Here is a 27069-nt window from a genome sequence, read left to right on the forward strand (position 1 = left end):
TATTCAGAGTTGATTTTCTTTAGAATTGGCTGGTTTGATCTCTTTGCTCAAACCCCTTACTTGCTTTCATTTTTAAAAAAATTTATTATTTATCTTCATATTTGTTTATTGCTTATCCTCAAATTAGAATATAAGCTTTATAAGGGCAGGAATTTTGTTTTGTTCACCAGTATATGCTCAGAACTTGGAACAATAACTGTTTACATAATAGAAACTCAATATATATTGATTGAATGAACAGTGTCTTTTAAAACATTTTTAAGAGACTGATGCATACCCAGGCCTCTACAGATCTAATGTAAATCTAGCACAAAGCTTTGTTGCCCTTAACTTTTTGATGGATGGCTAAGATGATACCATTGACCACACACTGAATGAATTTACAGATGTAAATTGTTGTGCATCTGTAAATTATGCACAACTGCAAAGGATAACCAATAAGTTGGATGATACAATCAGGATTCCCCTCCCCCTTATCAAATCCTGACAAAATGTAATGGTGAATCACACCTAACAATATAAAGGGACAGATTTAAAGCACTCAGAGTTCCCAAAATTCAATTGTACCAGTACAGGTTGGGGGCGAGATGACTTACAATTGCTCACGTAGGAAGATTTAGAGTCTCCTGTTGATTGTGAGTAGATGATGAGTCAACGCAGTGTGATGTAACTTCCAAAAAAGATCAATCTTTTGTTGTATTAATAGAAATATAGTGTTCAGGTCAGGAAGTAGTTCTCTAGTACTCACTGGTGATCGGGTCAGATTTGTTTTGCTTTATGAATTCTGATCTTCAGTCTTTAAGAAAACCATTAATAAACAAAAGGTTCTTCAAGAAGAGTTTAAAAGGGTAAAATGGGATCTTATAATCAGTGTCATATCAGAAATGATTAAAGAGTCTAAGAGTTTGTGTTGGTGTGTGAGGTGGAGGGAGAGAGCTAGCGCCTTCCGAAGTGAGAAGTGCTGTCCTGCAAGGCAAGTTATATTTCTTCTGGGTAATCCCAGAAGATTGAACACCCTTGAGTATAAGATATAAGTATGTATGTTACAACCCATTAGAATTTGTCAACAATTACTATGTTTGCCCAGTAATCAGATCGACAACTGGTGGAGGTTGTAAGTTCCTTGACCCTGGTGGTGTTCAAGCAGAAACTGGGCACACATGCCTCATGTCCTGAATACATTTGTGATGGAAGTTCAAACACTGGGGTAATGGATTGGATTAATCACAATAGCAAACACACATTGGGTGCTTACTATATGACCAGTACTGTAATAAATATTAATGTGGGTTATTATTTTTGTACATCAATCTTACTCCATCATGAAAGTGAAAGTGAAAGTCACTCAGTTGTGTTCAACTCTTTGCAACCCCATGGACTATACAGTCCATGCAATTCTCCAGGCCAGAATACTGGAGTGGGTAGCTGTTCCCTTCTTCAGGGGATCTTCCCAACCCAGAGATCGAACCCAGGTCTCCCGCATTGCAGGTGGATTCTTTACCAGCTGAGCCACCAGGAAAGTCCAAGAATGCTGGAGTTGGTAGCCAATCCCTTCTCTAGCGGATCTTCCCGACCCAGGAATCAAACCAGGGTCTCCTGCATTGCAGGCAGATTCTTTACCAGCTGAGCTACCAGCAAAGCGGAAACTGAGGCTTCAAGGGGTTAAGTAACTTGCCCAAGGTCTTAACACCTTGTATAAAGCAGAGCAAGGATTTTAGCTTATGCAGTCAAATCCCTGGTTTTAATTTATTATTCTAAGGAGTCCTACTAAAAAAAAATAACTTTTAACTTTTTATTTTTTATTGGAGTATAGTCGATTAACAGTGTTGTGATAGTATCAGGTGAACAGCGAATGGACTCAGCCACACATACACATGTATCCATTCTCCCCCGAACGCCCCTCTCTGCTATATTTTAAACGGATAACCAACAAAGACCTACTGTATAGCACAGGGAACTCTGCTCAGTGTTATCTGGCTGCCTGGATGGGAGGGAAAACCATTCTTTCCTACCGAGATTCCACCATTGTAATGAAGTAATCAAACCAAAGAGCTTATTATCTTCTGTTGTAAATGACTCTGTAACGAATAGGTTATTTCAACAGAGTATGCAGGCACTAAATTAGCCTGGGCAGTTGCTACTTGTGGTACAATATATGCAGCACAGCATGGGGCCTGGCGCACAATAGGTGCTCAATAATTATTTGTTAAGGGACAAGAATGAGTAGACTGAAACCATATAAGCTGCATTTGAAATGGCAGAATCTCAATGCATTGTGTCTGAAGGAAAACAAGCACATTTCTGGGTGGTCGAGGTGAGGACAGTTGGCAAAAAGTGATAACCCATCATTCCTAGCAGAGGCCTTGGGAATTCCTGCCCAGTTGCTTGGACAATATTCATTTAAACAAATATTTATTGAGTACCTATCCTGTGCCAGGTATGTCCAACATGCTGAGGGTGCAGAGGTGAATCAGCGGATGCACTGTTAGTGGGGGAGATGGACAGGTAAGCAGATTCTTATGATACAGTGTGTTGAGAGCTTAGCAGGTGTGTGTGTGTGTGTTTGTTAAGTATTACAGCAACACAGAGCAGAAAGGAGCTGATTCTACTTGGTTGAAGGATTTGTCCAATACTTGATTATGTTTTCAAAATGACTGTCATGTGTGTTGCATGAGCTTATTTGGTCTTCATACAGACTGCATGAAATTGTGATCCCATTTTGAACAAAGATCAAATAGAGTATTATGGAGGTTAGGTGAGCTCCCCAAGATCATGTCGCCAGTAATAATAATTGTTGGTGTTTATGGAGTGCTTAGGTTACCTGAGGTTCTGTTCTGAGCCATATTAAGATGGTTCATCTTCAAAACTCTACAAGGTCATTATTAATATTATTGCTGTTTTACAAATGAGAAAACTGAGGCACAAGATCTAAATAATTTGCCTGGAGTCGCATAGCTAGAAAGTGGAAAAGCCAGGATTTGCACCAACCTTTTCTGGCGTTAGCAGGCACACACTTACCCAGTGCACTAAATTACCTTTAACTGGTCCCTTGAAGAGCTGGGGATTCTTAGATTCTGATTGTAAGTTCAACTTTCTTTCAAGTGACTTTGTTCTTTAGCAATGTTATTGATACATCCAAATGAGAGAAATAGTGTGCGCCTGACTACAAGGAGAGGTTGTGTAGGTTAGGCATCCCTGAAAGTGTTTTGGAAGAGGTATGGCAAAATCTAAGCTCTCCAAAATCACTGCAGATGGTGACTGCAGCCATGAAATTAAAAGACGCTTGCTCCTTGGAAGGAAAGCTATGACCAACCTAGACAGCATATTAAAAAGCAGAAACGTTACTTTGCCGACAAAGATCCACCTAGTCAAAGCTGTGGTTTTTCCAATAGTCATGTATGGATGTGAGAGTTGGACCATAAAGAAAGCTGAGCACCGAAGAATTGGTGCTTTTGAACTGTGGTATTGGAGAAGACTCTTGAGAGTCCCTTGAACTTCAAGGAATTCAAACCAGTTCATCCTAAAGGAAATCAGTCCTAAATATTCATTGGAAGGACTGATGTTGAAGCTGAAACTCCAATACTTTGGCCACCTGATGTGAAGAATTGACTCACTGGAAAAGACCCTGATGCTGGAAAAGATTGAAGGCAAGAGGAGAAGAGGACAACAGAGGATGAGATGGTTGGATGGCATCACCGACTCGATGGACATGAGTTTGAGTAAGCTGCGGGAGTTGGTGATGGACTGGGAAGCCTAGCGTGCTACAGTCTATGGGGTCACAAAGAGTCAGATACGACTGAGCAACTGAACTGAACTGATGATAAAATCTAATACTGGCATTAGTTGTGATTTCAGGGTTTTTCAGGGCAGCCAGAATTTGGCCTTTTGTTTTCCAGGCCAGCAGGTCTGGGCTCTAGGCACTATGATATGTTACACATAGGAACTAGCCACCAATACTTACTTGCAGCCTTTTAAAATTTGGCTTAAATTTTTCTAAAAGAAGACAACAAGATGTGAAACATTAAGAATGAAACAAGTTAAATTCAATACCTTATATGTAAGCAAGAGTGGAGATACAGAAAAGGAGAAATGAAGCACATAATTGCTTAAATCGTCCAAGCTTTCTCTCAGTAATAAAAATTCTTGGATTGAAAAATAGTTCAATCCAATGGTATTGTACCTTAATAATTAGGTTGGGTTTCCTCTGTGGTAAATCTCAGAGAGAATTGGTTATTAAAATGAATGAAGTAGATTACCCTTCCCTGAGTAATTACTACTTCAGCTAATGTGAATATTACCTGTATGATTGAGTCTACTCCATTTTTAAGACACCCATCTCCAGTAATTTTTGAAGATTCAGTAATTTAAAAGTTGACAGTGGGTGGGAATTTCTGTGGTAGGCAGAGGGACAGAAAAGGTCAATGTTCTTTGACATTCTTTCCTTCAAATCAAGTTTTTTGGTTTTGGTTGGTTTTCAGTGTTCTGTTACGAATGGAGACCTAGTAGATATAACTGATTTATCTTAGCCTTTGTGTTTATAGATTTCTGTTTTCTTGGCTTCAGGTCCTTGGAAACGTTTGTTTTGATGGTGGCAGGAGAGTTAGTCATGTTTTATTTTTGTTGTTCCCATTTATTTTTAAGATCTTTTAGTTCAAGTCCACTTATAAGGTGTTATATAACCTGTATTTATGTTTCCACAAAAAAAAAAAAAACATTCCTAGTAGTAATTCTAGTACACTCATAAAAACAGTTAATAATTTGATGCACATCAGAATGATTCTGTGATATTAGTAAGCTGGAACTAGGATATGCTTTGGAAAAATGTGTTTGAAATTTGTAATTGGATTTAGCATTTACATATGAAATTTCAAGTTTCTTAGATCAATTATTTTTGAATTACCAAGCAGCCAAATTCTTCTTTTCTTTTCATTACTGAGTCAACAAAAGTTGGAAAATTCTTTTCTCACATATTCCATTCTTTAACTGAGCCTGAAGGTAAATGACTTTTTAAAAAGCCACATCTCAAACAAACAATTTTACATGAGGTTATGAGTAAATGAATAGAATGGGCTCTCCTGGCATTGGGGATGTGCGTCTAATTAGAACTCTCAATCTTCCAAACATGTCATTTACTAACACTGAGGTTTTTAATTCTCAACTTTGAGTCCATTGGGATGGAAACAAGTGACCCTTGTTGGAAATATGTCAAGAATCAACTTTCTCAGGTTGACCTTTAGTTTGTTGGTCACCAAATCAAAACACTATTTATTCCCAGGCTTAAAGATGTCTGTACCTTCTTAAGTTTGTTGTAAGATCAAGGAAGAAAGCACTGCTTTGCTGCTGTGAACAGGTTGCCTTCTCTCTTTTCCTTGATGCCTCTTAGTTTCTTCATGAGAGATAATGCATCTTAGCCAGCTCCATGCATGAAGCAATATGAAGCACACTGCACCTCTTGCCATCCTCCGTTGTGGGTGGGAGGTAGACAACTCTGTTTTTACAACGAGAAGACGAATATCAGCCTTCAAACTGACTTGACATACTTCCTGGTCCAGAGCTCCACACTAGGCACCAAAGACTGTTACAAATGCTCTCAAGAGCCAATGTTCATAACTTACAAGTAGTAACATAAAATTTGCATCTATTAGAGTACTTTGTGACCTTGAGCAAGCAATTTAACCTCCCTCCAAAATAACTATTTCATAGTGTTATTATAGCAAATCATTGATATTATATATATGAAAATACACAAAGCCTAGCACATAGTTGCAAATGAAGGTTGAATTTATGTGAAGCATATAATTAACCATCCATGGAACCTCAAATGGACAAATGAATCCAAATTGACATCTGTCTCTAATCAGTTTTAAATCAGAAAATTTCACTTCTAAATGAATCACTCCACCTACCAATGACTTTGCTTCATAGTCTACATTCAGAGCAAAATGTTACTTAAGTGATAGTCTGTTAATGTATTTCATAACAGGAGCTGACTATGGTTTCTTTAGGAGAAAATCACAAGTAAACAAAAAGAAGGAAAATTATATAAATGAGAGGTCTTTATTTAGAAATAAATGAAGAAGGGACAGTTATCTGATAATAGAACATTCAAATCATGGTATAATTATATGTCTACATGTAATTACAAAATATAATTGTATTTATGTTGGTTTAAAAATTTTTTTTCTGATCTTAAAGGACTAATTTTCTCGTAATTGAATGACAAACTCTGTAGTACCTCGTATTAACTATTAATAAGCTAAAAATACCCATTAACTATCTTTTTCTTAATTCCCTCTACTGTCATGGACTTACATTTATCTCAGCAATACAAAAAGAATGATTTAAATTGCTTGCTCTTTCTGCTTATTAGAAAGGAGGAGAAAGAACCATTCCCCTGAACCACTTAACTATGAAAAAAGGACTTTCCCAAGTTGCCAGGAACTAACACAGTAGTAAAATTACAAGAAAATTTTGTTAAGAAATCTTTTCTCATCTGCAAGTTATTTGACTGAAACCTGAGGTGCTGAATTTCAGCACAAAGGTGACTTTGGAAGAGAAAGTTTGTGCCAAACTGGATCAGTTGTTTTTGTGTTATGTAAGGAGGAGAAAAGAATTAACTATTTACTCCTAAGCTATAAATTTAAGATTACCCTAGTACACCAAATGAGAGAATGTCCAAACCACAAACCTTACCTTAGCCCTATATTTTCATGAACTATTTTCTGTACCCACTCAAAACTAAATATAATTAAATATTAAGTAATTTGCATTGCCCGAATATATTTTAAAAGTACAAAGTTATTTTACTAATTACTTCAGAAGTGAACTCTAGTTGAATTGTAAAAAATGGTATTATTAAACAACTTAAAACATTTTTTAAAAAATAATTTTTCCTGATTATATACAATATAAGTGCAATATAAAAATATAGAATATGCAGTACAGTAAAAACAAAAAAGTAAAAATCACCAAAATCACCCACAATTCTATCATCCAGAGATAATCACCATCCATACTATGCTATATCCCTTGCAATGGGTATTCACACATACACAAACCCATTATATGTAAATATCTATTACTGTTTTATTATAGAAAATTTAAAACATGAACAAAAGTAGACAGAAAGCATCATGAACCTTTTGTACCTATCAACTTATGATGACCAAACCAAACCATCAACTCCCTCTTCTTCCCCACTTGTTTTACTTTAAAGCAAATTCCAGGAATTGTATCATCTCATTCACAAATATTTCAATATGGATCTTTAAAAGATAAGGCTTTAAAACATAATACTTATCACATCCAAACCAATTAGCAATGATTTCTTACTAATATTAAATAATTAAGTCATTGTTTAAAATTTCAATTGTCTCATGAATGTCATCATAGTTTATTTTCATAGATTGTTTCAAGCAGAATCCAAATAAGGTTCACACGATGAGATTGGCTGATTTATCTGTTAAATCTCTTTAAATATAAGTGGGTTTCCAAATAGTTTTTTTTCTTCCAAATTATTTGTTGAAGAAACCAAGTTGTTTGTCCTGTAGAACGTCCCACAACCTAGACTTTTTCTCATTGTATCCCCATAGTATAGTCTAACATGTTCTTCCTCTGTCCTCTACAGTACCTGCAACTGGGTTTAACAGATTCAGTTGGGATTTTTGTTGTTGTCATTGTTTGTTTGTTTGTTTTGGCAAGACTGTTTCATACATAGTAAAGTGTTTTGCATAATGTATAATAATCTCTTCTTTTATGTTACCTGGAGTCATTAGTTTGTTTATTGTTGTTGTTGTTCAGTCATAAGTTGTGTCTGACTCTTTGTGACCCCATGGACTGCAGCATACCAGGTTCCTCTGTCCTCCAGTATCTTCCGGCGTTTGTTCAAATTCATGTCTGTTGAGTCAATAATGCTATTTAGTCATCTTATCCATTAATTTATTCAAGACTGCAGAATGGCTAGATTTTATATCCTGTTGTTCCTTGAATTGATTTTCTAGCATGTACCAATGGTGGCTAAGTAGATGTTTTGTGATTTTGCTTTTTAAGTTTGTTTGTCTTTAAATTAGCATTCAAACTCATAACTAGAAACTTCATTAATTTGTTTCATACATCATGTTTGTTATTCTTATTAAAGCTGAAATTAACACTTCTTTGGTCTGTGGCAGCATCTTCAAATTACCTCCTGACTTTTGACATGACCCTAGTAGTCTTTGATATTGCCTCTGCTAGTTGGTATAATAAGATGATCTAGGCTTATCTTGTATAATTTACATGGTACAAATCTATTTAATATTTAAGACTTGAGTATATATAAATATAATACAAAACCATAGGATGGAAACTATTTATAATAGCAAAAGACTGGAAACAACCCAAATGCTCATAAATAGAGGACTGATTGAACAGAGTATGGTACAATCTTACAGTAGAGTTATTTGCAGTTATAAAATGACATTAGGAATCTTTAGTTCTTTAGGTATACTTATGTGGGTTGAGCTCTAAGATATATTTTATGTAAAGCAGAAAGAGGGAAAAAAGTAAGTCTAGGATGCTGCCATGTGTGTAAGAATGGGTATAAATGTATATACACGCACACATTTATATATATACATGAGTGTGTGAAAGTTGCTCAGTTGTGTCCGACTCTTTGCGACCCCATGGACTATACCTCTTCAGGCCAGGATACTGGAGTGGGTACCCGTTCCTTTCTCCAGAGGATCTTCCCAACCCAGGAATCAAACCCAGGTCTCCAGGCAGATTCTTTACCAGCTGAGCTACCAGGGAAGGAAGCCCAATATATATATGCATACAATATATGCATACATATATATGTAGATTTGATTTGGATTTGAATCATGTAAATATTTTTCATAATTACAAAATACTAATTTTTTTAATGCATTTCCTAATTTTAAAAAGCATAATTATATTATATCCAGCTGGTAACATACGGAGAACTATTTCAAATAACTTTAAGACACAGTAATTTGACTACATATCCCTAATGAGATATAAGGACAAAAAGGAAGTGCAAAAATATTTGTTAACAGCCTTTGGTAATCATTTTGTTGCTAGTAGTATCACCACTTGGTTCACGTACTGTTGAAACCTTGCTTGGAGAATTTTGAGCATTACTTTGCTAGCGTGTCAGCTGAATGCAATTGTGTGGTAGTTTAAGGGAAAGGCTACCCACTCCAGTATTCTGGCCTGGAGAATTCCATGGACTATATAGTCCATGGGGTCACAAAGAGTCGCACACGACTGAGTGACTTTCACTTTCACTTTGAACATTCTTTGGCGTTGCCTAGAACTTCCAGATGTTCAAGCTGGATTTCAAAAAGGTGGAGGAACCAGAAATCAAATTGCCAACATCCGTTGGATCATCAAAAAAGCAAGAGAGTTCCAGAAAAACATCTGCTTCTTTGACTACACCAAAGCCTTTGACTGTGTGAATCACAACCAACTGTGGAAAATTCTTAAAGAGATGGGAATACCAGACCACCTTACCTGCCTCCTGAGGAATCTGTATGCAGGTCAAGAAGCAACAGTTAAAATTGGACATGGAACAACAGACTGGTTCCAAATTGGGAAAGCCTATATATTGTCACCCTGCTTATTTAACTTATATGCAGAGTACATCATGCAAAATGCTGGGCTGGTTGAAGCACAAGCTGGAATCAAGACTGCTGGGAGAAATAACAATAACCTCAGATATGCAGATGACACCACCCTTATGGCAGAAAGCAAAGAGGAACTAAAGAATCTCTTGATGAAGCTGAAAGAAGAGAGTGAAAAAGCTGACTTTAAACTCCAACATTCAAAAAACTAAGATCATGACATCTGGTCCCATTACTTAATGGCAACTAGATGGGTAAACAATGGAAACAGTAACCAGACTTTATTTTTGGGGACTGCAAAATCACTGCAGATAGTGACTGCAGCCATGAAATTAAAAGATTCTTGCTCCTTGGAAGAAAAGCTATGACCAACATAGACAGCATAATAAAAAGCAGAGATAGTAGTTTGCGAACTAAGGTCCATATAGTCAAAGCTATGGTTTCTCCAATAGTCGTGTATGGATGTGAGGGTTGGACCATAAAGAAAGCTGAGTGCCGAAGAATTGATGCTTTTGAACTGTGGTGTTGGAGGAGACTCTTCAGAGTCCCTTGGACAGCCAGGAGATCAAACCAGTCATTCTTAAAGGAAATCAACCCTGAATATTCATTGGAAGGACTGATGCTCAAACTGAAAGTCCAAAATTTTGGCCACTGGATGCGAAGAGCCGACTCATTGGAAAAGACCCTGATGCTGGGACAGATTGAAGGCGGGAGAAGGGGATGACAGAGGATGAGATGGTTGGATGGTATTACTGACTCAATGGACATGGCTCTGGGAGATGATGAAGGATGGAAGCCTGGTGTGCTGCAGTCCATGAGGTCGCCAAGAGTCGGACACAACTGAGCGACTGAACAGTAACTATATATATATATATACATACATACATACATACTTGTAATGAATATATGTATAACATCAGTTTAGCCATTCTTCTATTTTTGGACATTTAGATTGATTCCAATTTGTTGTAGTTATGTATAATACTGCAGCAAAGCATCTGTGCACATCTTTTTATCTCTTTAGTACAAATTTCTATAAGTCAAATTACCTGGCCAGAGGGTAAGAACGTATTTAAATTCTTGATTAATATTAACATTGTCCAATAGCCTCTAGAAAGTTTATAGCAGGATACACACCAAGCAACAGTGTTTCATCACATGAATAGTTATAAATATTCACATTGACATGTTTCTGTCAATATGACTTAAGTCAGGTAATCACTCCCATTTTTTCTTTGCTATTCCCTCTTTGATTTCCTTGTAGAGAACATTAAAAATTAAAAATGCCACATGGAAAAACTACACTGATGTAATATTTACATTATGAATTAATAACTTTCTTAAACAAAGATTAGAATGGCTTTATCAAACTAAACGTATTACTTATAAATTAATGTGTGGAATTGCTAATGCTTTAGTTGCAAACAGATATATAATGAATGTATTAAGTTATTAATTTTTATAGCTCTTTGGTAAATTAGTAGCTACTTTGGAACTCTTGAGATTTTCAGTTATAATCTTACCTTCGCAGAGTTTGTTACATGTAAAACTTTATTTTTCTGATATAGTTTAGAAAGTTAAGTAACTTTGCAAACATTACTTACATGTACCTTATATATACAATTCCACATGAATAATGAAAGCAAAAAAAAAAAAGGATAACAGATTAAAAAAAAATAGGCTGTAAGAGCTGTAGAAGGATCTTAAAGATCATCTGATCTAACCGCTTCGCTTAATACACTGGGAATCTAAGGCAAAAGGCAGTTATGTAACTTCCCTGAGGTCATACAACTGATTTGTAACAGGGTAAGATAAAAATCCAAATCTCATTCAACATAGTGTCCTATCCATGTAGCTTCTCAGAATTAGCAAAACCTGAACACAAAATGCAAAATTAAAATAATTGTTGCATTGGAGAAATGGGATTTAAGGTGTCTTCCTTTGAAATTCTACTGTTATGCTATCTTCTCATTGAAAAAAAAAACTCAAAATAGACCAACAACTACATTATAAAATCAGGTAAAAGACCACTTCTGTTATATGAAAGCTAGAAATAGATTATTCTAACAGTTGGGATTTATAGCAATCAAAATATACAGCATTTGAAAGATGTATATATGTATATATATATACACACACATACATGTTGTTTAGTTGCTAAGTCTTGCGATTCCATGGATTGTAGCTCACCAGGCTTCTCTGTCCATACACACATTATTGCAGTCACTTCACTGTTACCATCTCATTGAATTCTAACACTCATCTCAAGCACAGAGTTTGTGAGACTTGGCCCCAGGTGTTCCCATGAGTGTCAGGGTCAGGATTTGAACCTAGGTATTCACAGACACAGTGTATTGTTTGCAGTTTCAAGCCTCAGCCGTCAATTTCATTGCTGCTGAGGGGTCCTGTGATTGTTTGACCCTCCTCAGCTCTCTCCCCACAATGTCAAAGTTTCCACCTTAGAAATCCATTGGCTTGAATAACATGATGGAATTCCTTAGGGCAAAAATTTTTAGAAACACGTCTTTGAAACCCTTTACTTGCCACTTGCTAAGTATGTGACTTTTCTTTCACTATCAGTAATGTAGGTATGACAGTACCTACCTCATTGGATTATTGGCGGAGTAAAGAAAATAAATTATATCTACTTTTTAGTAGGATACTTAACTCAGAGTAAATATTCAGTAAGCAATATCTGTCATCAGCTATCTTTGCCATCACCATCAATATTATTAATATCTTTATTAACACTATCATATTTCTTTCCTATTGACCACTTTTTAAATGTAAAATCCTGTGGAAGCAATAATGCATTATTCCAGGGACTGGTGACTCATGGGTTGTTTTTCTCCTGACAGGAGCGAGCAGACGTAATAAAGCTCAGGAGAGGAGAGGGAGAGATGGAAAAGAGGAGTGGAGGCCTGGAGGACAAAGCTTTTGGGCTAAGTTTACAAAACAGGTCACTATAAGTCCCATGCTGTGTTAGGGGATCCTGTCACCTTTATCAGCTTTTAGAATGCTTACTTGAGAATGGGGAAGACCACTGTTCCCAGGCCATGGAGACAGACTGTCGCTGCTCAAGGAGTCCTACACACCGTGGCCACTGCGTGTCCAGGCTGCAGGGGTGGAAGAGGGCGAATAACCCTCAGCAAATGCTTCTGCTTACTGTGCCTGGAAACAGGCCTTTTGCCATGGAAAATTTTCTCATTGTACCCATAGGTACAGGACCTGTATTGCACAATACAGAAGATCTTATTAAGATTTCTTGCTGACCTGTGTACATGCTGTGCTTGAAGCCCAAAGGCCGTTTGCCATTTCGGGGTGTTGTTCCACTTTTTGCTCAGGGGTAAGGTTTTAAGGTGGCTTAAAGGAGCATCCCTACACTCTTCTCTAAAATCTTCCTCTGGTCAGGGATCCCTGAAGTCTTCCTGTTTTATGCTACCAGCTTCTCTTAAGATCTGCGTACTCTTATTTCCAGTGTTTTATTTCACGTTTTTCATTGTTATGACAAGAACATAAGCACATGGTAAAAATAAAATAGTGCTAAAGGGCGTTCAGTGAAAAGTACATCTCATTCCTATTCCCATCCCCAGTGCCACTGCCCAGAAGTAACCGTTGTCCATTCATTCATTCAGAAAACATGGCCTCGTGCCTTCTTTGTTCACAATACTTACGGCTGAGTAGCAAACAGACAGGTAATAGTATTATTAATAATAGGAGTTGATGGGCCATGAAGAAGATCCAAAAGTAATTATCATATGGAATATCAAAAAGTGATAAATGTTACAGACAGAAACAAAAAAGGGAGGAGGATAGAGTGATGTTTGAACAAGCAAAGAGGGAAGGAGGTATTGTGAGGAGCATTCCAAACAAAGGGACAGCACGCTCTAGCAAGGCTGGCAGGCTATTGGGACAGCACTTTAAATATTTATGTTTATTTGTAAAACACTCATATCTACCACAGATCAGACATTCTCCTGAGCACTTTATGGATGTTAATTCTGTTAATCCTTACAAGAAGCCCAGGCACTCTTATCCTCCCCATTGTAAAGGGGAATTGAGCCACAGAAGAATTAGGAACATTGTTTAAAGTCATGAAGCTAGTGAGCAGTGAGAGCTAGGCTTCCACACAGGCTGTCTGGTTTTGTCTGACTCATTTCTTAGCTGCTACACTCTGTTGCCACAGAGTAGGCAGGCAGTATTGGAGACCTATGGGGCCATGCTGAGGGCAAGATGACGGTAATGGGAGAGCCTTGAACAGAAGAGTGACAGGTACATTCTTTCAGAAAATTCTGACATATCTATATGCATTTATATACATGTATATGGGCTTCCCTGGTCACTCAGCAGTAAAGAATCCACCTGCAATGCAGGAGCCGCAGAAGACCTGGGTTCGATCCCTGGGGTGGGAAGATCCCCTGGAGCAGGGCATGGCAACCTACTCCAGTATGCTTGCCTGGAGAATGTCATGTACAGAGGACCCTGGCAAGCTATGTAGTCCGTAAGGTCACAAAGAGTGGGACGTGACTAAGGTGGCATAGCATGTACACACGTATATGTGTGCATATATGTGTGTGCCTTTGAGGTTTGTGTCCTCTTAGTAGTTAATATGATTAATGTTAAAATGTAAAACAATTTTAATTTATGAGAAGGAGAGAAAGACTTGATATTGTGTATGTTGAAGTTAAAGATGATATCTTAGCAAATAATATTTGGGGCACAGGTGATTTCTTCTATTTTTAAAGTCTTACAAATACTATTCTATTCTGGGGCTTTGGCAGTACTTATGTATCTGACTGTGCATCCGTAGGAAAACAAATCAACTTTCTTTTTTTAACAGTTCAGTGGTTTTTAATATATTCAGTGTTGTACAACCATTGCCATTGCCATTATCCAATTCCAAAATATTTCCAACTCAAAAGAAACTCTTCAAGAGATGGGAATACCAGACCACCTTTCCTATCTCCTGAGAAACCTATATGCAAGCCAAGATGCAACAGTTAGAACCAGACATAGAACAATGGACTGGTTCCAAATTGGGAAAGGAGTACTTCAAGGTTATATATTGTCACCCTGCTTAGTTAACTTATATGCAGGGTACATCCTGTGAAATGCCGGGCTGGATGACTCACTAGCTGGAATCAAGATTACTGGAAGAAATATCAACAACCACAGATACCCAGATGATACCACTCTAATGGCAGAAAGTGAAGAAGAACAAAAGAGCCTCTTGATGAGGGTGAAAGAGGAGAGTGAAAAAGCTGGCTTAAAAGTCAGTATTCAAAAAACTAAGATCATGGTATATGGTCCTATCACTTAATGGCAAATAAATAGGGAAAAGGTGGAAACAATGACACATTTTATTTTCTTGGACTCCAAAATCACTGTGAATGGTGACTACAGCCACAGGATTAAAAGACACTTGCTCATTGAAAGAAAAGCTATGACAAACTTAGACAGCATATTAAAAAGCAGAGACATCGCTTGCTGACAAAGGTCCATATAGTCAAAGCTATTGTTTTTTCAGTAATCATGTACAGATATGAGAATTTGACCATAATGAAGACTAGATGCTGGATAACTGATGCTTTTGAATTGTGATGCTGGAGAAGACTCTTGAAAGTCCTTTGGACGACAAGGAGATTAAACTGGTCAATCCTAAAGGAAGTCAACCCTGAATAATTATTGGAAGGACTGATGCTGAAGCTGAAGCTCCAATACTTTGGCCATCTGATGCGAAAAGCAGACTCATTGGAGAAGACCCTGATGCTGGGAAAGATTGAGAGCAGGAGGAGATGGGGGTAACAGAGGATGAGATAGTTGGATGGCATCTCCAACTCAAAGGACATGAGTTTGGGCAAACCCCAGGAGATAGTGAAGGACAGGGAAGCCTGGAGTTCATGGGGTTGCAAAGAGTTGGACATGACTTAGTGACTAAACAAAAGAAACTTTATAATTGTTAGCAGTCACTCTCAATTCTGCTCTTCCCCCCAGCTCTGGAAGGCACTCATCTATTCTCTGTCTCTATGAATTTACCCATTATGGATATTTCATGTAAATGGAATCATGAAATGTGTGGCCTTTTGTGTCCGGCTTTCACTGAGCAAGGGTGAAAGGGTCATCCATACTATAAGGGTCGTCCATACTATAGCTTGAATTGGTACCTCATTCCTTTTTATTGCTGAATAATATTCCAGTGTATGGATTTATCACATTTTGTTTATCCGTTCTTCAACTGATGGACATCAGGGTCGTTTCTACTTTGTAGCTATTACTAACAATGCTGCTGTTTACATTTGTTTGCAAATTTTGAGTGAGCATGTTTGTAATTTTTGGGTATCAGTTCAGTTCAGTCTCTCAGTCGTGTCTGACTCTTTGTGACCCCACGGACTGCTGCACACCAGGCTTCCCTGTCCATCACCGACTCCCAGAATTTGCTCAAACTCATGTCCATTGAGTCAATGATGCCATTTCATCCTCTGCTGTCCTCTTCTCATTCTGCCTTCAATCTTTCTCAACATCAGGGTATTTTCCAATGAGTCAGTTCTTCACATCAGGTAGCCAAAGTATTGGAGTTAAGCTTCAGCATCAATCCTTCCAATGAATATTCAAAACTGATTTCCTTTAGGATTGACTGGTTTGATCTCCTTGCTGTCCAAGGGACTCTCAAGCGTCTTCTCCAACACCACAGTTCAAAAACATCAGTTCTTCGATGCTCAGCTTTCTTTATTGTCCAACTCTCTTGGGTATACCAGTGGAATTGCTGGGTCATATTCTAACTGTATATTTACTATTAAATCAACTTCTGAGCACAATATATTGCATAGCACTTCAACCCTTGTAAGGGGAAAATTACGGGAGCAAGTGGTTGCTTTAGCAAATGCCCTATCCTGTTCTTTTTATATGAGAAGGTGGCAGATTGGTGGTGGTGCCCATTTCTTAGGGTCTAACATGTCAGTATCTGAAGGCCATTGGCACCTACTGGGTGTATTCTCCATGCAGATCCCGCCTTTTTTGTGGTCCTCTCCATAGATGGGGAGTGGCCATGAGGAAGTGGCCTTTGAAGGAACCAAAGAGCTCAACTGAATAACCTAATCCATCCAGGTACTCCTAGGAGCATCATGGCCAGGGTCAGTCTCGAGAAGTGAAGGCTTTGAGATTACAAAGTTCCCTAAGAATATTAAGGATAATAATAAAAGTCCCAACATTTTATCATTCACTCTATGCCTAACATAATGCTAAACGCTTTACAACTTTTTTCCTAGAGCCTGAACTTTCTAATATGGTAGCCACTGGCCACAGGTGGCTATTAAGTTCTTAAAACATGGTTAGTTTGAGTCTAACCATATGTGTAAAATACAAATTGTGTTTTGATGACTTAGTACAAAAAAAGGAAATGTAAAATATCTCACTGATATTTTTTTACATGTTGAAATGATATTCTGGATATGTTGAGTAAAATACATCACCAAAATTAATCTCACCTGTTTATTTTTACTTGTATTAATGGAACTACTAGAAAATTTTAAATTATATATGTGACTCAGGTTTATGGATTGTGTTATATTTCTATTGGACAGCATTCGTTCTAGACTATTCTTCACAAGTAATTTGATCAGCTGGACTGTATTATCACCCCCAAATTATGGGTGAGGAAATTGAGGCTTAGAGAACTTCCGTAAATTGCCTGTGATCACACAGCTGTGGCTTAAGCCCGAATCTGCTATCTCTAAGCCTGAATTCTTACCCATCATTCTATGCTGTCTTCCCAGAGTCCAGAAGTACAACCCATTTGGTGTAGAAATGGCTATGATCATTAGCTAAGGCAAAATGCTGTTTTCACGTCTCCATTGTGGAGCACAAGAAAAATCATCCATGCCATTCTGTAAGGTAGAATTTAGGTTGTAGTTGGGAAAAATTGCCTATGGGGAAGTTTCTGAAATACTAATTCTTTGTTTGTAACAGCTTGGGGCTTACTCACCAAGGATAGAAGGTAGATGAAACTACTTCAGAAGTTACTTTCATTTCTATGATCCTATATTGCAATTCCTGTCAGATTCACAGGTCAGTTGCTGCTGTAATGCTCAGAGTGAGACAGAATAAAGAGAGATGAATTAGTGCTTCAGTTTCAACCTTTTCTCCTGTAAAATGTAAGGCTTTAATATCATACCATTTCATTTGAATTTGTGAAAACCTCAATGGGACATCCTTCATAGCAATGGTGCCCTCTTCTAAGCTGCAATGAAGAGAAGGTGGCAAAAGAGTTTAGGAGAGAGTCACTTCATTTTCTTCCTCGTACCCCCTACCTTAAACCATTTTCTAAAATATGTATTTTAACTCAGTCAGTCTTCCTTTTCCTAAGGCATCAGTGTTCGCCACTCAAAAATAATTTTCATATGTCCATATTAATACTAGCTATTGCTATATCATAAGTACTATAACTTAATTTTACTCTCATTTTATTTAACTTGTATATAACATGTATCATGAGTATGATTCACTTATTTAATTCCAAATACCAAAGGGAAAGCCCAGTTTAGAACACTAGTTTCTTAAGCTACTTTTTCAAGACGGGAAGTCAAGGGAAGGATTAGGATCATTGGGACTTATGCTTTGTCTCAGGGTCTCTTCCCAAATGTTTAAACCATCTCATATTTTTAGAGGCTAGAAATGTTGCTGTCAGTCATTGAGCAAATGGCTTCCCACCCCCCACCAACTACAAATTTATAGCATACCAAGAAACATAGCAACTTGACACCTATTAGATTAAGTACAGCTCAAAAATCAAACCCTGAAAAGCTAAAATGTTTCTAAACCTGCATGCACCATTTTTTTTAAATTAATTCAAAGTCAACATTTTAGTGCCCCTAAATTAGATTCACTTTGGCTTAAATAGCTACATGGAAAATAATTTCAGAGTTTGTTTTTTGTTTAGTCATCCTTCCTTAAAATTCCTTAGCAGTTTCAAATGTACTTCAGATGGGGTGACAATGAACCATAGAAAGAAGTCAAAAAGAGAGAATGGTATTGGGAAAGGAATATGGGATTGAAAATCAGATGACTTGAATTCTAGTTCTGTTTCAGCAACAAAGCTTTTAGATATTTAAGTTCCACAAACTTTTAATGGACACCTACTAAAGTCACAGCATGGTAATTAGTGCCGTAGGAGTCACGAGGATAAACAAGACAATCATCCTCAAGGAACTTGTCACCTAGTAGAAAAGAGCATATTTACTAAACCGTGGTATATGGTGCAGAACACGTGGGTAATGGAGTAGAACTTATGGGAGCACAGAGGAAATAAGCACAATTCCAGCCAAGGAGATGGAGGATGAAGAAAGTGTTGATTGGAGTGGTTCTGGAAGTATGGTTAGAATTTCTGGGCGGGGCTGGAAGGGAAGGGTGCTTTAACAGAAGATGCAGGGAAGGGGAAACATGGAAAGCAAAGGTATAGGTAAGAAAGTACGGAGCAGGTTCTGGAAACTTATTAGACAGGAAGGCCAAGTTAATTCTGAATAATAATGGGAGATAATCTTTGACCGCTAGATTAGAATCAGATTGTGGGAGAGCTTGAATTTCATCCTGAAGAATCTGGACCTTGTTTGGGAGGGGGAAGGAAGGGGCAACAAAGATAAAGAGCACACCCGTGAGTGATCAGCTCTGCCAGGATGATTGCTCTGACAGCACAAGTATATAGCATGAGTGGTGAGCAGAAAGATAGAAGGCTGAGGAAAGAGTTAGAAACTGTCACAGTGGGTTCAGGTAATGGGAATGCATGCAGAAGGCAGATGCAAGAGATATTTTGGAGACAGAACTGACAGGAGTTGGTCATGATTGGCTTCGAGATGAGAAAGATGACTGGTTTTGAATACTGATGGGTGAGAGCACTGATGGAGATGCTGAGGATGTAAGAGGTTCATTGGGAAAGATGCTGTTCTGAGCATGTTTAATCCATTCTGAACAAATCAGCTAATCGTATGAAACACAGATCAATTCCTGACTCACCTGTTTCCAAAACCCTGCAATGCCTTCCTATCTTACTCAAAATAAAAGAAACATCCTCACAATGCTCAAGAAAGTCATATATGTCCTGGCTGCCCACTTTCCCTTTGATCTCATCTCCTTCCCTGCCCCTCTCTTCTCAATACCCTGGGGCCACACTAGCTCTCTTGCTGTTCCTCCAAGACTGCCCAGTGTGAGTTCTCCTAAGTTCTTGGTGTTTTCTCTGCCTGAAACCATCTTTCCTCCAACTATTCTCCTACCTTACTCCGTCACTTTCTTCAACTTTTACTCAAATCCCTGTGTAGAAGAACAACGTAGGAACCCTAAAGGCCTTCCCTTATCATCCTACATAAAACAGCAACCCCATTCACCATTTTTGGGACTGTACATTGATATAATCCCTTTGAAAAGCAACTTGGCAATAGATGGGAAGAGCCATAAAATGGTGAGATCCTGGAACATTTTATTAATATGTTTTGGAAATTCTGGAAATGAAATCTAAGAAGATAATATACGGAAAGACAATGGGCAAGAAAATGTATATGGATACAATATTTATAATATCAAGAAACTGGAAAGGTTCTAAACATCTAACAATATAAGGAGATAGTTAAATTAAGTAAATTACTGTTCATTTACTTAATGATATATTAGTCACTGTTAAAAGGATAGTTATAAAAAGCTGGCTAGCAACAAGGAAAATGCTTATGAAACAAAATTATATTTAAAAGAACAGGATCCACAACTGTATACAGTGTGTTATCTTTAAATATGCATACAGAATAAGACTAGGAGGAAATGAACCCAAGTGCTGATATTAAGTGTATTAGGCTAAAGGGATTATAGGGTTTTTTTTTTTCCTAAATCTCAGTTTTTCTGTATTTAGGTTATATCCTTTCTATAATATGGTTATGTTATTTTTTAAATACGTGTGTGTATTAGTTGCTCAGTCCTGTCTGACTCTTTGCTATCCCATGGACTGTAGCCTGCCAGGCTCCTCTGTCCGTGGAATTCTCCAGGCAAGAATACTGGAGTGGGTAGCCATTCCCTTCTCCAGGGGATCTTGCCAACCCAGGGGTTGAACCTGGGTCTCCAGCATTGCAGGCAGATTCTTCACCATCTGAACCACCAGGGAAGCTATTTTTTAAATAATTTTTTTTAAATGATCAAAAGAAACTGAGCTGGTACACATCAGTTCATCCTCTGGACTGCATCGCTGAGTATCAATGGGAAGTCTGAGTTTCTCAGTATCCCATCTGCTCATTCTTGACTTCCTCTTCTTTACTTGCCTACGTAATTTTAGCCTGCAACCTCCACGTTTTGATAGTCATAATCATGAAACAATAAATTAGAAAGAACATAACTTGCCCTGTGCTTCTTTGATGTTTATTTACGTGGACTGAGGCTAAGTTTCCTGGTTCCATGTCTCCCTCGATTTTTTCTTTATTTAGCTACACTTCCCCCATTGGTAGACCTTAGGGTTCTGACTCGTTCCTCCATACAATGCTTATCACCATCTGATATATTATGTATTTCCCTGTGTATGTTCAGTCACTCAGTCATATTTGACTCGATTTGCAACCCCATGGACTGTAGCCCACCAGGCTCCTCTGTTCATGGATCTTTCCAGGCAAGAATACTGGAGTGGGTTGCCATTTTCTACTCCAGGGGATATTCCCAACCCAGGAATAGCCCACGTCTCTTGAGTCTCCTGCACTAGCAGGCAGATTTTTTACCATGTACCACCTGGGAAGCCAGTATTATGTATTTACTTGTTTATTATTACAGTTTAGAAACTGAAATGGCTAAAAAAGGAAAAAAGGAATAATACCATGTCAACCTATTAAGTATCACTCTTTATATATGTTTCTCCATTTTCCTTATAAATCAGCAAAATAAATGCTACTCACATTTTAGAGATGAAAAAACTGAGGCTTTGGTTTAACAATTGGTTCACTGATCTAGGAGATTACCAATTTGAAATTTAAACCCTAATTTTTGACCTCAAATCTTATGCCCTTAACCTGTACATTGAGGAACACACATTAATTATTAAGATGGTGGTGGTTTAGTCACTAAGTCGTGTCCAGTTCTTGTGACTCCATGGACTATAGCCCTCCAGGCTACTCTGTCCATGGGATTTCCCAGGCAAGAATACTGGAGTGGGTTGCCAAGTCCTTCTCCAGGGGATCTTCCTGACCCAGGGATCAAATCTGCATCTCGAACCCATATCTCCTGCATTTCAGGTGTATTCTTTACTGTTGAGCCATTAGGGAAGCTCTCAATTATTAAGATATCCTAAGTTAATTTACTACATAGACATTGGCCAGGTGAAGTAAGCAATTGAATAATTGAGTTATTGAAACTCTCAATAAATTGATGTTGAGAATCTTTGTGTCTAAATTAGCCAACTCATTGCTTTAGATTTTTTCTGTTTATGTCCACAGTGTCTCAATAACTATTAAAGACCTTAAAATTATCAACTTGAAGTGTTTCAACTATTTTCAATATCTGAAGTATTCAAATATTTACTTATTAGCCAAGATAATTTTACCTGATTTGATTAATGGTTTCCATTGAAGGATTTAGACACACTCTTTGGGGACCAATAGCAACTTTTTTGATAAAACAAAATCCTTAGTTATTAAATAGACATTTTCAGTTGGTTATTTGGACTAAAGAATTGAGACTTAATAGAAGACATGTAAGATGTCAAAAGGACTATAAAATCCAGTTATGACTAATACTATTTCAGAGGAAATTTTAACAAAAAGAGATTTCCCATTTAATAACCCATTTATTTCCAGCAGCAGTCAGTTTAATAAAGATTTTGAGCAAATTTGCTGTAATGAGATTGGAGGAATTAAACAAAATTTTCCAAGAAATGTCACCAGTAATGTTCACCATTATAATATGTCAGCAGTGTTCTTTCTTATCTATCTTCTTTGGCCAAAATCCCTCAGAGAAAACTCTTTCAGTTCCTGACACAGAACATGAGAAACCATAACATGATATTCCTCATCACTGTTAATACTTTTGAGGACTTACTATAAGCCAGACTTTGCTACATATTACATTCTATCATCTCATTTTAATGCTCAGTATCCAATAAAGTAGGCACTATTATTACATTCATCTTATAGATAGATAAAGAAACTGAGGCATTTAAAGTATTAAGTAACTTGTTGAAGAGACAGTATTTGAAAATAAAACAGATTTATTTTACTGGTTATTTCACCTTCTCTGTCATCTGAGAGACTAACATTTTTCAAAAGGCATGTCAAGTATGACTTTACAGCTTTTATGGTAAAAGGAAGAGTGAAAGGCTTCCTGAATTGCTGCGGCTGTTATGCCAGTGATTAATTCCATCGGAGAAGAGGTTTGGTGAGAGTTGAGATTTTAGATCTAAAAGTCTGAGAGTACATTATCCTTGGATAATCTGTGCTTCCTTTACAACTCTTTCCCACATCAGTCTGCACTGAAAATGCCCCTTCACTATAAGAGTGTTTTCAACTCAGAGAGTTTATAACTGGTGGAGCTGTCCTTGGTCTGAAAGATCAGAGAAGAAATATTTTGCCTGGGGTCTCTGACTTCTCACAAAGTTGCTGGGCTTCTCAGTTGATTTATAGAAGTCTGCTAACCCATTTTGTAGAACAGATTGGGAGAAATCTTAGGAGAGAACCATGAAAACTCTGAAGTATTTCATTATAGTACATTTTAATTTTTTTCTCTCAACTTAGATCAGGAAATGAGGACCCTAAAGTTCACTTACTGCAATAAAACAGTTTTGAAACCATTCTTGTTGTTGCTGTTATTCAGTCACCGATTCATTTCTGACTCTTTGTGACTCCATGGACTGCAGCATGCCAGGCTTCCCTGTCCTCCACTATCTCCCTGAGTTTGCTTAAATTCATGTCCATTGAGTCGGTGATGCTATCTAACCATCTCATCCTCTGCTGCCCCCTTCTCCTTTTGTCCTCAGGCTTTCCCAGTATCAGGGTCTTTTCCAATGATTCAGTTATTCACATCAGGTATTGGAGCTTCAGCTGCAACATCAGTCCTTTGCATGATTATTCAGGATTGATTTCCTTTAGGACTGACTGCTTTGATCTCCTTGAAGTCCAAGGGACTTTCAGGAGTCTTCTCTAGCGCCACAATTTGAAAGCATCAGTTTTTGGGCACTTAGGTTTCTTTATGGCCCAACTCTCACATCTCTACATGACTACTGAAAAAACCATAGTTTTGACTATAGATCTTTGTCAGGAAGATGATGTCACTACTTTTTTAATATGCTGTCTAGATTTGTCACAGCTTTCCTTCCAAGGAACAAGCATCTTCTGATTTCATGACTGCAGTCACTGTCCACAGTGTTTTTGGAGCCCAAGAAAATAAAATCTGTTACTGTTTCCATTTTCCCCCTTCTATTTGCCATGAAATGATGAGATCAGATGCCATGATCTTAGTTTTTGAATGCTGAGTTTTAAGCCAGCTTTTTCACTCTCCTCTTTCATCCTCATCGAGAAGCTCTTTAGTTCCTCTTCACCTTCTGCCATTAAAGTAATATCATCTGCATATGTGAGGTTATTTATATTTCTCCTTGCAATCTTGATTCCAGCTTGTGATTCATTCAGTCCTGCATTCTGCATCACGTACTGCTCTGCATAGAAGTTAAAAAAACAGAGTGACCATATATAGCCTTGTCATACTCCTTTCCCAATTTGGAACCAATCCATTGTTCCATCTCCAGTTCTAATTGTTGCATCTTGGCTTGCATACAAGTTTCTCGGAAGACAGATAAGGTGGTATGGTATTCCCATCTCTTTAAGAATTTTCCACAGTTTGTTGTGATCCACATAGGGAAAGCCTTTAGCATAGTCAATGAAGCAGAAGTAGATGTTTTTCTGGAATTCCCTTGCTCTCTCCATGATCCAAGGAATGCTGACAATTTGATCCATGCTTCCTCTGCCTTTTCTAAATCCAGCTTGTTTATCTGGAAGTTCTCAGTTCATATACTGTTGAAGCGTAGCTTGAAGGATTTTGAGCATTATCCTGCTAGCATATGAAATGAGCACAACTATACGGTAGTTTGAATATTCTTTGACATTGACTTTCTTTGGGATTTGAAATGAAAACTGACATTTTCCAGTCCTGTGGCCACTGCTAACTTTTTAAAATTTGCTGACATATTGAATGCAGCATTTTAACAGCATCATCTTGTTGGGTTTTAAATAGCTCAGGTGGAATTCGATCACCTCCACTAGATTTGTTCATAATAATGCTTCCTAAGATCCACTTGACTTCATACCCCGGGATGTCTTATTCTAAGTGAGAGACCACACCATCATGGTTATCTGGGTATTTAAGATCTTTTCTGTATAGTTCTATGTATTCTTGCTACCTCCTCTTAATCTCTTCTGCTTCCATTAGGTCCCTACAGAACCTGTCCTTTTTCATGCCCATCCTTGCTTGAAATGTTCCCTTGATATTTCCAATTTTCTTGAAGAGATATCTAATCTTTCCCATTCTATTGTTTCTCTCTATTTCTTTGCATTGTTCATTGAAGAAGGCCTTCTTATCTCTCCTTCCTATTCTTTGGAACTCTGCATTCACTTGGGTATATCTTTCCCTTTCTCCTTTGCCTTTTGCGTCTCTTCTTTCCTCAGCTATTTGTAAAGCTTCCTCAGACAACCACTTTGCCTTCTTGCATTTCTTTATCTTTGGGATGGTTTTGGTCACTGCCACCTGTAAAGTGTTACAAACCTCCATCCATAGTTCTTCAGGCACTCTGTCTGCCAGATCTAATCCCTTGAATCTATTCATCACCTCCACTGTATAATCATAAGGGATTTGATTTGGGTCATACTTGAATGGCCTAGTGGTTTTCTCTGCCTTCTTCAGTTTAAGCCTGAATTTTGCAATAAGGAGCTCATGATCTGAGCCAAGTCAGCTCCAGGTCTTATTTTTGCTGATTGTATACATCTTTCTCCATCTTTGACTTCAAGGAACATAATCAGTCTGATTTTGGTATTGATGGTGATGTCCATGTGTAGAATCATCTCTTTGAGTTGTTGGAAAAGGGTGTTTGCTATGACTGGCGTGTTCTTTTGAGAAAGCTCTGTTAGCCTTTGCCTTGCTTCATTTTGTACTTCAAGGTCAAACTTGCATGTAATTCCAGATGTCTCTTGACTTCCTACTTTTGCATTCCAATCCCCTATGATGAAAAGGACATCTTTTTTTGGTTTTAGTTCTAGAAGGTGTAGCTTTTTATAGAACTCGTTAACTTCAACTTCTTCAGCATCAATTGTTGGGGCATAGACTTGGATTACTGTGGTATTAAATGGTTTGCCCTGGAAATGAATCGAGATCATTCTGTTGTTTTTGAAGTTACACCCAAGTACTGCTATTTGGACTCTCTTGTTGAGTATGAGGGCTACTCCATTTCTTCTAAGGGATTGTTGCCCACAGTAGTACATATCATGGTCCTCTTATTTAAATTCCCCCATTCCCATCCATTTTAGTTCACTGATTCCTGTGATGTAGATGTTCATGCTTGGCATCTCCTGCTTGACCACATCCAGTTTACCTTGATTCATGGACCTAATATTCCAGGTTCCTATGTAATATTGTTCTTTACAGCATCAGACTTTACTTTCACCACCAGACACATTCACAACTGAGTGTTGTTTCCACTTTGGCCCAGCCACTTCATTCTTTCTGGAGCTATTAATAATTGCCATCTGCTTCTCTAGTAGCATGTTGGACATCTTTTGACCTGGGCAGGGCGGCGGGGTGGGGGGGGAGCGCATCTTCTGGTGTCATATCTTCTTGCGTTTTCATAATGTCTATGGGGTTCTTCAGGCAAGAAAACTGAAGTACTTTGCCATTGCCTCCTCCAGTGGGCCATATTTTGTCAGAACTTTTCACGATGACCTGTCCATTTTGCGTGGCCCGGTACAGCATGACTCATAGCTCATTGAGTTATGCAAGTGCCCCGCTTCACCACCACAAGGCTATGATCCATGAAGGCATTTGAATACCTCCTTTGTGTATAATACAGTTCTAAACTGAAAGTTCTAAATCCACATCATGAAAGATGAGGATAAGGTCCTGCTCTCAAAGACTTTATGTTCCAGTGATAAAACTTATACATAATATAATTTAAAAACCCAGTGTCATATAAACAGACGGATCAGAAGAGTGGTATGGATACCAAGAGTTAAAAGTTCAAGGCAGGGTAATGAGGGATGGGGGAGGATGCTAAAGTAGCAAGGGGGGCTTCCAGGGAGATAGGAAATTTAATATAGGTCTTGAAGAGGAGGAAGCTAACCACCAGAGTATGTTTTTAGTTTAACCCCACTTGCCTAAAAATGAAATTAACAAAACTAGAAGTGTATTAAATGCAGATAGAAATTGTTGGAAGTATACGAGCAAATTGGGAGGAGGGAGT

The 27069-nt window shown here is 37.9% G+C and overlaps 1 protein-coding gene across 2 annotated transcripts in view; it reads left to right on the plus strand.

Moving 5' to 3' along the window:
- The window catches only part of MKLN1 (muskelin 1), a 383297-nt gene that overhangs the window by 22571 nt on the left and 333657 nt on the right, over positions 1-27069 (plus strand). The window contains exon 3 of one of the 2 annotated variants that reach the window (XM_043872031.1): positions 2438-2505. The exons of the other annotated variant lie outside the window; for it this stretch is intronic. Within the exon in view, the coding sequence (XP_043727966.1) occupies positions 2498-2505 (8 nt within the window). The 5' untranslated portion in view covers positions 2438-2497. The remainder of the gene's footprint in view (positions 1-2437; positions 2506-27069) is intronic. 2 annotated transcript variants of the gene reach the window in all.

The sequence above is a fragment of the Cervus elaphus genome, chromosome 18 (genome assembly GCF_910594005.1).
Source record: "Cervus elaphus chromosome 18, mCerEla1.1, whole genome shotgun sequence".
NCBI classification, from domain to species: domain Eukaryota; kingdom Metazoa; phylum Chordata; class Mammalia; order Artiodactyla; family Cervidae; genus Cervus; species Cervus elaphus.